The sequence below is a fragment of the Dipodomys ordii genome, unplaced genomic scaffold, assembly GCF_000151885.1.
Source record: "Dipodomys ordii isolate 6190 unplaced genomic scaffold, Dord_2.0 Scaffold69, whole genome shotgun sequence".
Lineage (NCBI taxonomy): Eukaryota > Metazoa > Chordata > Mammalia > Rodentia > Heteromyidae > Dipodomys > Dipodomys ordii.
In genome coordinates this window covers 3431445-3441677 of record NW_012267285.1, presented here as the reverse complement: position 1 = coordinate 3441677, position 10233 = coordinate 3431445, and the positions used below count along the sequence as shown (strand labels likewise).

The 10233-nt window shown below is 58.3% G+C and overlaps 1 protein-coding gene across 1 annotated transcript in view; it reads right to left on the bottom strand.

Annotated features, from left to right (window-relative positions):
- The window catches only part of Cacna1c (calcium channel, voltage-dependent, L type, alpha 1C subunit), a 107687-nt gene that overhangs the window by 90696 nt on the left and 6758 nt on the right, over nucleotides 1–10233 (bottom strand). Inside the window, exons 2-3 of the mRNA XM_013023621.1 lie at nucleotides 6328–6486; nucleotides 1062–1258 (exon numbers count right to left, since the gene is read on the bottom strand). Coding sequence (XP_012879075.1) covers nucleotides 1062–1258; nucleotides 6328–6451 — 321 coding nt within the window. The 5' untranslated portion in view covers nucleotides 6452–6486. The remainder of the gene's footprint in view (nucleotides 1–1061; nucleotides 1259–6327; nucleotides 6487–10233) is intronic.

Below are 10233 nucleotides of genomic sequence, written 5' to 3'. Positions count from 1 at the left end.
AGGTCTGAGCCACCTCTGTTCAGGTTTTCAGCCCATTTCTAGTTATCTCCAATCAAGCCATGAAAAGTTGGAAGTTGAAGTTGTGGCTCAAGAGGTGGAGAGCCAGCCCTAGCCTTGAGTGAAATAGCCTAACAAGTGGAGAAGGTCCTGAGTCTAAGCCCTAGTACCAGTATGTGTGTGTGTGGTGTGTGTGTGCGCGCGCACACGGTGTGTGTGTATGTGTGTGTGGTGTGTGTGTATGTGTGGTGTGTGTGTGGTGTGTGTGTGTATGTGTGTGTGGTGTGTGTGTGTGTGTGTCTGTGTGTGGTGTGGGGTGTGAGCTGAAGGCTCCATGCTTGCTAGGTAGGTGTTTCACCGCCTTGGCCAGGCCCCCGGAACACACTAGAGTGTGTTATTGCGTTTTTACCCTGGCCTGGCCTGTGATCTCTCTAGTCATGTCTCCACCCAGCTGCAACACCAGGAGTCCATCACCACGCCTGGCGGTGGGCAGGGGCCTGGAGGCTGGCGTGAGCCTGGCGGTGGGCAGGGGCCTGGAGGCTGGCCGTGAGCCTGGCGGTGGGCAGGGGCCTGGAGGCTGGCCGTGAGCCTGGCGGTGGGCAGGGGCCTGGAGGCTGGCGTGAACCTGGCGGTGGGCAGGGGCCTGGAGGCTGGCGTGACCCGTGATCTGCCTGGCTAGCTACTGCCATGCGCATCCCCGGGGCATTGTTAACGGGAAAGAGAACAGCGTGTGAGAGAGGGGGAGAGCGGTGAGGGGGGAGGAAGGAGGGAGAGGCAACTCAATAAAAATGGTTTCTTTTGGGCAGGCTAGGCCCGGGGTTTCTGAGGATGGTAATTCTGCCCACAGCTCTCCTGGGGGGGGGGTAGGCAGGAAAAGGGAAACACGCGGTGCAGAAGAGGAGCCGAATGGAAGCTCATGCTGGGCAGGGGACCTCACCGGCAGAGCGCACACCCGTCCAACCAAAGGTGGGGCTTCTCTGGGGCTCGTGGGCAGGGAGAGGGGGCTGGCCGGTGGCCAGGCGGGTCTGGGCATCCCCCCCCCCCCCCCCGCCCTCCCCACCTACCCAGTAGAGCACGTCGGTCCAGCCCTCCATGGTGATGCACTGGAACACCGTCAGCATGGCGAAGGCGAAGTTGTCGAAGTTGGTGATGCCGTGCTTGGGCCCCTCCCAGCCGGGCCGGCACAGCGTTCCGTTCTGACACTGCCGCCCGTGGCCCGTCTCCAGGGCGCAGGGAGAGGGGTCCTCCTCCACGGGGACGTCTGGGAGGAGGGAGAGGGAGCGAGGAGGACAGGAGTGAGAGAGAGGCCTGGCGGGGCCGCACAACGCACAGCCGGCCTGAGCCCCAGCGGCCCCTCAGCTGGGAACATTTCCTGAAAAGGAATAGGAAGGTCCTTCCCTCCTTCCTCCCCTCCTTCCTTCCCTCCTTCCTCCCCTCCTTCCTTCCCTCCTTCCTTCCCTCCTTCCTCCCTCCCTCCTTTCCCTTTTTCCTCCTCCCTCCCTCCCTCCTTCCCTCTCTTTCCTTCCTTTTCCTTTCCTCCCCTCCCCCTCAGGTAGATGTGGGCTGCCACGCTTCACACCCAGCTGCCCGCACCCCGTGGTGCTGTCCGGCCGTGTGCCCACCCCATCTTCCACGTGTGCTATGGGGGGGGGACGCAAGTCACTCCACAGGGAAGCCTTCTGAATACAGGGTGGGGGGCGGGCGTTGGCACCGTCCAGGCGCAGTGGGTCCACGGCGGCGGTGGGCTTTGCGGCCATTCACGCACCCCGGGGAACAGTGCGGGCCGCACCTGACCAGGCCCAGCGGGACCAAGCCCTGCCCTGCGCCCCCCAGCCCCCCCACGCCCGGAGGAGGAGGGTGGCTTCCTGACCCTGGATGGACTCTTGTAGGAAGTGGTGGCAGGCGTCTCCGGCTGGGGAGCTGATTCTGTGTGTGTGTGGGGGGGGGGCTGGCCGCACAGCCCAGAGGTCACTGTGAAGGTCAGTAAGACCCGGCACTTCCGGCGTCAGCCGAATGACCCACGCGGTCCAGGCTGCCGTGGAGACGGCGAGGGAGGACCCACGCAGCGTGCACGGCTGGAAGGGGGCAGGGCTGGTGGGCCATGGTGAGGGCCGGGCCCAGGCGGGGGCTGGAAGGGGGCAGGGCTGGTGGGCCGTGGTGAGGGCCGGGCCCAGCCAGGGCAGAGGCTGGAAGGGGGCAGGGCCGGTGGCCGCCCCGCTGCGCTGAAGGGGGGCAGCGCCGCTCCATCTGGGGACGTGGAGGCACCCAGCGCCCCGGGTTCTTTCACGAGAGCCAAGCGGCCCCAGGGGCGCTGGCTTTGGTCAGAGGACGCGGCCCCTGGCCGGCTCTCGTGGGGCGTGGCTCCCAAGCGGAACCATTCACTCCGAAGGGGGGAGTGAAGCATGAGCCGTCCACGGAGAAAGGTGCTATGGCCGAAAATGCGGGTCTGCAGCCTTCCAGCCCTGAGGGCTTCTGACTCCTCCTCCTGCTCCTCCTCCTCCTGCTCTTCATCCTGATGTCCTTTTCCTCCTTGTCTTCCTCCTCCTCCTCCTCCTCTTCTCCTTTTTCTTCCCCTTCGACTCCTTTCCTGTCTCCAGTCTGCCCCTCGTTCCTGCCCCCAACAGCCTGGTCTGCTTTCTATCTTCACTGTGTTTCTGGAAGGGTCTGCCTTCACCGCTTTTCCAGAAGGTTCAAATACATAACATCATCTTGCGTGGTGCCTCCGTGTCCATTGCCTTCCCTCGCCCCCGCGACGCTCCCGCCTCCTCCTGCGCGGCCGCAGGCTGTGTTGCGTGGCGTGTTCGTCCGTTCGCCGGTGCGCGGACGCCGGGCTCATGCCGGGGTTGAGGTGACTCGGCGCCAGGCCGGGCGCCTTGCTCCGTGGCCAGCGTGATGAGTCCGCAGCACTGAGTGCTGAACCGGCTCTCCCCTCCTTGCCAGAGTGGGGCCCTTGAAGGAGCAGCTGCCTCTAGTCTCCCCTCTCTGTGACTCTTGAAATGGCCAGAGCCTTCCAGATTAAGATGGGAGATGACATATTGAAAGAAGAGAGCCGCCAGGCGCCGGTGGCTCATGCCTGTAATCCTAGCTACTCAGGAGGCTGAGATCGGAGGATCGCGGTTCAAAGCCAGCCCGGGCAGGAAAGTCTGTAAGACTCTGATCTCCAATAAACCACCAGAAAACCGGAAGTGGCGCTGTAGCTCAAGTGGTAGAGCACCGGCCTTGAGCTGAAGAGCTGAGGGACAGCGTCTAGGCCCTGAGTTCAAGACCCACGACTGACAAACGAAGAAGAAGAAGAAGAAGGAGAAGGAGAAGGAGAAGGAGAAGGAGAAGAAGAAGAAGAAGAAGAGAGCCCAAGGAGCAAATCCCATCCCTAAACATCACAGGAAAAAAAACACCATGCTCCTAAGAAATGACAGTGGAGAAACTGGAAAATCAAGAACCAAAGAGATGGTCAATGCGGTTCTAGAAAGAGCTTTCTAGAGTATGCATGAGAGAACAAGGTGGGAGATGGGAGGGGAAAGAGAGGGTGAAGCAATCCCACCGCAGCCATCCCGGGAAACGCGCACTTCTTCCTTGCGCGGGGTCTGCGCTTCGTGGCGTGGAGACGCGGCCTGTCTTGTACCAGGTGACAGCTCCCCTGCCTCCTCCTCTCAGAAAACTCCAGAAGCGAGGGGGAGGGGCAGGCTGCCCAGGCCGGTTCTGAGCATCTTCAAGGAAGGAAAACATGCCTGCGGGTTTTACGACTGTATGTTAGAAAGAAGATGGCGTGTGTGGAGAAGGGACCTCGTGAACAAGAGAGAAAGGGGTGAGATCCAGAAAGATGATGCACAGGTTCAGGTACTGCTCTGCTGTCTTAAGTCTGTCTTGAACGACAAGAAGAAGATCGGAGAACAATTAAGAAGCAGCGACGGCCTGGTAAAAATAGGCGTCTATATATAATAAGCGAGACCAGGAACACTCAAAACCCACGAGTGCACACGCGCAGGCAAGCGGGTCTTAGCAACGCACGCTCAGAAGCGGGAGCAAGCTGGTTGAACTCGAACTCGTTTTCTTCTGAGGAGCTGGGAATTGCCGGGGTGAGGGGGTGGGGAGGAGCCGTGGGGGCTCAACCTTTAAAAACAAACGGAGGGAGGCAGAAAGCCAGTGCGGAGAGGCCATGCCAGGGGTCTGGTAAAACCCCGGAGGCAGAGAACAAGAGGGGACTGAGCGGCCCGCACGGAAGACAGAAATCCATTACATCCCGAGGTCCTGACTTTCAGGAGGGAAGGGAAGGCAGGTGGTTCTATTGCCAGGTTCGGTGGAGCAATTCCGCTCCTGTCTCTGGGGGTAATTACTGTGCTTGAAGAGCTACTGAACAGTCCTGGCACTGAGAACCACCGGACAGATGGGACGGACAGAAACAAAAGGTCTCAGCATATGGCGCTGTACCTGCCGAGAAAACAGAGAGACCAAGGGGGGCCCGGCAGGCCACGGCGCGCTGGATGGCCCCACAGCTTTCTGATATGGGCTGCATAGGAAACACGGCTCAAAATCCAGTCTATCCCAAGATCCGGACGTGCACCAAGTGCAGCCCGGAGGGAGGGAAAGCACTGAACGCCTCAAGGAAAGAGCGAGGCGGCGGTGTCTGGCTGGCCACGGTGGAGGTGGACCGGGCCCCGCCGCCGGCTGGTCGCTCTAGCTGGGTCCGTGGGTCGCCAGCGGACAGAGGGTGGAGGGAGCGGGAGGGGGACGCCCCACCCCAGAGTGTGGGCAGCTGACGTGACCCCCCCGTCCCTCGGCCCCCGTTTTCCAGGAGGGACAGTCCACACCTCGCAGGTTGCTGTCTGGCCTAACGCCGCTCCGGGACCCTCCACGGGAACCCCACTTCTCTGAGCTCCTGTTCGCCTCAGGGCTGGCCGCAGACGGAACCCAACAGGAGGAAGGTTGTACGCGGAAGAGGAGGCGTTATTCGTTCGTGGGCTTGAGATTTATCTCAGCCAGGCTGGAGGCCTCAACGCCCCAGCAGGGGGCAAGCGTTGTTTGTTATTGGTTTTTTTTTTCCTCCCAATCAAAAAAAAAATTATGTGTTTTAAAACACGATGATTTGTGTGATACAACCCTCAGCCCCAGAAGCTGGAGATTCTCTTGACAGGAAATAGTTTCCTCTTGAACAACATTTTCCATCAAAAAGCAGGAAGGCAACCGGGTGGTTCCGTGACTGTGGATTTTTATAGGTTAGCTGTCATCTCATTTTTTAGTGATTTTTATTTTGTGTGCACGATCACGTGGCCGTCACCTAGCAACGCTGCCGGGACCCAGCCCGGGCGTCCCTCGAACCAGGCCAGACGCCCCGCCACACTCATCTATTTTGGTTTCTGGAGATGAATCGCTCGACGCCCTCTGCCTCACAGCCGCTCAGCAAAGCCGAGGGGCCGGTTTAGACTCTGATGTGGCAGCTCTTTTTCCACGCACCCCGCTGATGCTCCCCTTTTTTCTTGACCAAGGTGCCCCAAATACGGAGCATGGGTCTTGTTTGAAAAAAAAGGAAGGCATACAAATGGAACACGGCTAAACCTTTAGGTTGGGGGTATTGTTCTCTCTTCCCAGCCAGCCTGGTCCCTTACATGCACTCCCCTGCTAAACTGCTCTTGAGGTCTGTTGAAGAGCCTGTCCGTGTCTGTTCGGGTGGTTTTTCCACCGGTCGGGCTGAGGTGCGGGGTTCATGGAAGAGAGGCGTGTGCAGTAGCTCCTGCGAGCCCCAACCCCCAGGCTGCTCAGGGCACTGCTCCACGAGCCAGTGTTGCTCGCTAAATACACAGCTCTGCGGAAAGACGTGAAGCGGGGAGCCTGGGAAAGGCCAGGACCGGCGGTGGAGAGATGGAGCTGTCTCGGGGGTGGGGTCGGGGAGTTTGCACACCTTCCCTTCCTCCCCCCCCGGAAGGGGCCTTCCATCCCCTGCCTGGGAACGGGACGCAAGCGTGGACCGTGGAGGGCCGAGGCCAGGCCCCGGGAGGGCGGGAAGGCCTCGTGACTCAGGCGACCCCGCCACGGATCTGCCCTGTGGCCGAATCTGACTGGGCAGACACACGCGCTCACTAGCTAGCGGCCATTCTTGGGGTACTCGGCGTTAGCGTCAAGAATGTGGGGTGGATTCTTAATTTTTCAGGCGTTTCTCGCAGGGAGACGGTGTGAGGCGGCGCTGGGGCGGGGGACGCTTGCCTTTTGCAGAGATCTGCTATCATGAAAACGGAAGGGGGGATTCCGAGCGCCGGCTCTCCCACGGCCCAGCTGGCCCGGGGCTGGTGGGGGGCGGGGGACGCAGGGGGGGCAGCCTCCGGTCACGCCTGTTACCTGCAACGCCCTCCTGGCTGTAGCAGGTCTTGTGCATCTTCCCCATGAACAGCTCCAGGCCGATGATGGCGTAGATGATGATGACGAAGAGCACGAGCAGGGCTATGTGGAGCAGGGGCACCATGGCCTTGATGATGGAGTTGAGGACCACCTGGAGGCCTGCGGGGACAGAGAGGCTGCCCTGAGTCACGGTGACCGCCTGGGCCCCACGCCACCCGCCGGCCAGGGCTGGCTCAGCGCCTCCAAGGGGGCCCATCCACCACCCTCCCTTTCCGGGAAGGGAAGCAGTGGTGACGAGAGAGGGCGGCCGTGATGAAAGCCTTACGCGACCTCGCTCCTCTGAGACACAGGCCAACCAGCCTGCAGACAGCCAAGCGGGAGGGTGTGTGGGGGGGACACCAGGCGGGGTGGGGGGTGGGCAGGGGGAAATCGCACGGCTGGGAAGTATCCAGGGGCGGAGTAGATGCCGGTCCTCAGGGCTGAGGCCGTGGCTCTCAGCAGCCTTCTTGGGAACCGCTCTGGCCTGCGGAGTCCTGCGGGAGGGCAGACGCACAGCGGAGGAAGTTCCGGGGACGGATGACTGGTGAAGACCCCGGGCTAACCCGACGTCCTCTGTGGGTCCCAGGGAGCAGGGTGGACAGGAGGCTTCTCCCCGAGCTGGGCCCTCTGGGAACCTGGTTCTGCGGGCCAGGACGCCCCCTCCAAGTCCCGCACACCTGACCTCTCCGCCCCTCTCGGCCCAGCCTCGGGCGTCTGCCGTCTCTCAGGGGCCCGGGGAGTTTCTCCTTCGCATTCACCCCCCAAGGCCCTCTCCCAGCTCCCAAGGCTTGCGGTGCTGCTGGTGTGGCTTTCAAAAGGCGAATGAGAAGGATTCGCCCCAGCCATTAAGCCAAGCCGAGGAGAGAGGGAGGAAAAAAATGTAAGAGGAGAAGAGCGCCGGAGCAGCGTTACTTGAGAATTAATGAGCGTGCTTCGCAGCCTCCCCTTAGCGCACCGCGTTTCCAGACCCCAGCGATTCCATTAATTAGCAGCTGGCGCACACATTCGCGCCGAAGCATCCAGAGCCACCGAGGAAGCTGAGCGGGAAGCGGGCCACAGAGGTGACACGGCGGAGAAGAGCCCTGTAAGGGCCCCACCGCGGCCGGGCGTCAGCCCAGGGCAGGACCGTCGCTCCAGACCTGGGGGCCATGGCCTCCGGCAGGTGGAACCAGGCCGAGGGGCTGGTCAGAGCTGCCAGGGCTCTGAACCCTTCCAATGGAGCTTGGGGGGTGGGCGGGGGGATGTGGTCATGTAAAGCCGGCTCCGAGCGCAGAGCATACGGCACACTCGCAGGGAGGATCGGACTGGTTAGCTCTCTTATTAACGCACACACAGCTCTCCTGGGGCACGCTCTAGGCCTGCATGTCCCCAGCTTGCACCTGAGTGTGAAAGTGAACGATTCTACCAGCACGTGTGGTTATGCTAATCACCACCACCACCACCACCAGGCCATCGGCACACACTCATTTCCAATCTGCGTGGATTCACGTGCCCTCACTAGACCCTGGAGATAGGATGAATCTCACTTATTATGTATGTTCTGTGGCTTCTGCCTAATGGCTGTTGAAAGAAACTAGGTCAAGGAAGGAAGGGAGGGAGGGAGGGAGGGAGGGAGGGAAGGAGGGAGGAGGAGGTGGCTTTCTCCTTTCCAAGTGGTGTGCTTGTCACGTTTAGCCCAGGCACCTGACGCATCTCCTTCCTGAGGAGGGGCGTTCCGCAAAGGGAAGCGCTCTGGCGAGGTACCGGTCTTACAGTCTCAAGTTCCAAGATTTCTCCTTGGCCTGATTTGAATGCCTTTGTTCCCTGGAGATCTAGAATTCTTTTTGCTCTAACCCTTCCGCATCAGCACATTTCCGCAGCCCACGACGAGAGATCTGACGGCAGGTCCGCTGCCAGTCCGCGGCTGTCCGGAGGAAGGGAGCGTAGAGGCTGGAGGAGTTCAAGAATCTGCCTTCACGTTGGGACCCATTTGGACCTCAGCATTATGGGTGGAACAGAGGCGCTCGAAGAAACAAAGATCTAAAGAGAAGTTTTGACGTGGGAAGGGCGTGAACACGGCGGAGGGGGATGGATGGGGAGCCGCAGCCGACAGGTGCATATTCTGCACACCCTATTTCTGACCCTGATCCAGGGCGAGAGGTGAGGCTGCCGGTCTTCACCACAGGCCTCTCAGCCCCTCTGCTCCCAGGCCGGCCTCACGACCCACAGCAAGGTAGAATCTACTGGAAGATCAGAACAGGATTTACCCTCTCTTGATCCACCTCCTACTTTTGGGCCACGGACCATGCTGTAGGTGTCTGGGACCACACATTTCCTTATCATTCTTTAAAAACATTTTTTTTTTGGTCAGTTCTGGGGCTTGAACTCAGGGCCTGGGCGCTGTCCCTCAGCTCTTCAGCTCAAGGCTAGCACTCTACCACTTGAGCCACAACGCCACTTCTGGTTTTCTGGTGGTTCATTGGAGATGAGAGTCTCATGCACGTTCCTGCCTGGGCTGGCTTTGAACCGTGATCCTCAGATCTCAGCCTCCCAAGTAGCTAGGATGACAGGTGGGAGCCACCGGCGCCCAGCTCAACATTTTCTTTTTTGTTAAAAAAAAGTAAAATACAACATTCAAACAAAAAACTACAAAAATAAAAATAAAAGTGTCATAATCACAAGACCTACAGCCATTCAACTATCACTTGGGACAAAGTTTAGCCCATTCCCAGATTTACAGAAGCCCCTAGTCATGTTCTTTCCCATCAGCAATCCCCTACCTCCCCCCCCCCGCCCCCGAAAACCAAGATAATCGCCACATTACACTCCAGGAACAACTTGAACTGGAATGTACCACGGGTCTACCAGTGACTGTGGAAGATCAGCTCAGGAAATGTAGCACCCAGGAATTCCCCGGTTTGCTTTTAGTCTTCGCTGTGTTTTGCATTCCTTTGATTCTGAATCTACGCTCGAATCTCAGTGTTTTCCCGACTCTTGACAGTTCAATAATTCTGTTTTCGTCGGTGCCAAGTCTTCTTTTAAATAATCCGACTGCGTTTTCCACTTTAGGGATTCTTTCCTTCATTTCTAAAATTCGCATGTGATTCTTCTCCATACCTTTCGGGCCCCCTGGAAAATCATCAGAATGGTCTCTGACCTCTCTGAGTAGATAGTTCCTTCCAAGTGGGTTTCTGGCCCTGTGTCTCTCTTTTGTAGTTTCTGCACATTTTCATCCATTATTCTGTCTCTTTGTGTGCCTAGTTATTTTGTAGAGTCATTTATACTTTATTTTTTTGCAGAACAATTTTTCAAAATAATTAGACCACCTCAATGATAGGAGTATTTCTTCAGAGTGGATTCCTATCCGTCTCTGCCAGGCATCTTTTCTAAGCCTGAAGAAACAGAGAAGACTTAGGAGTGTTTGTTCAGCGCCTCTCACTGTCACCAGGACAGTTGGTCCACATGACCTCATCTGGTATTTTTTGAAGGCAAAAGAAGTAGGCTGCATTTCTTCAGGGAGGAAGTGTGCGGGAAGGCTTCCTGTGGTGTCTGGCTTGCTTCTTTTAGTCACAGAACTAGGGGACCGTGTCTTTCAGTGTGTGGTCATACTCCGACAAAGGGTGAGAAATGTCCGCTGGGAAAGTTCTCTGAGTGCCGGATCTTGGATAGAAGTTTCTGGAGCCTGGCAAGGCTGCACAGAAGGCCTTGTGTTTGTTGTACGCACCACAGATTCTCACTCCTTTCTTCCGGAATGTGTACAGGGCGCATCTCCGGGGAGAAATGCTGAGCTTCTCCATGGCTCTTATAGCAAATGAAGTCTACTCACTATGGGTTATTTAGTTGTGTTACTAAGACAGACCTGAAAAAGATCTTCTTTCTTTTTTTTTT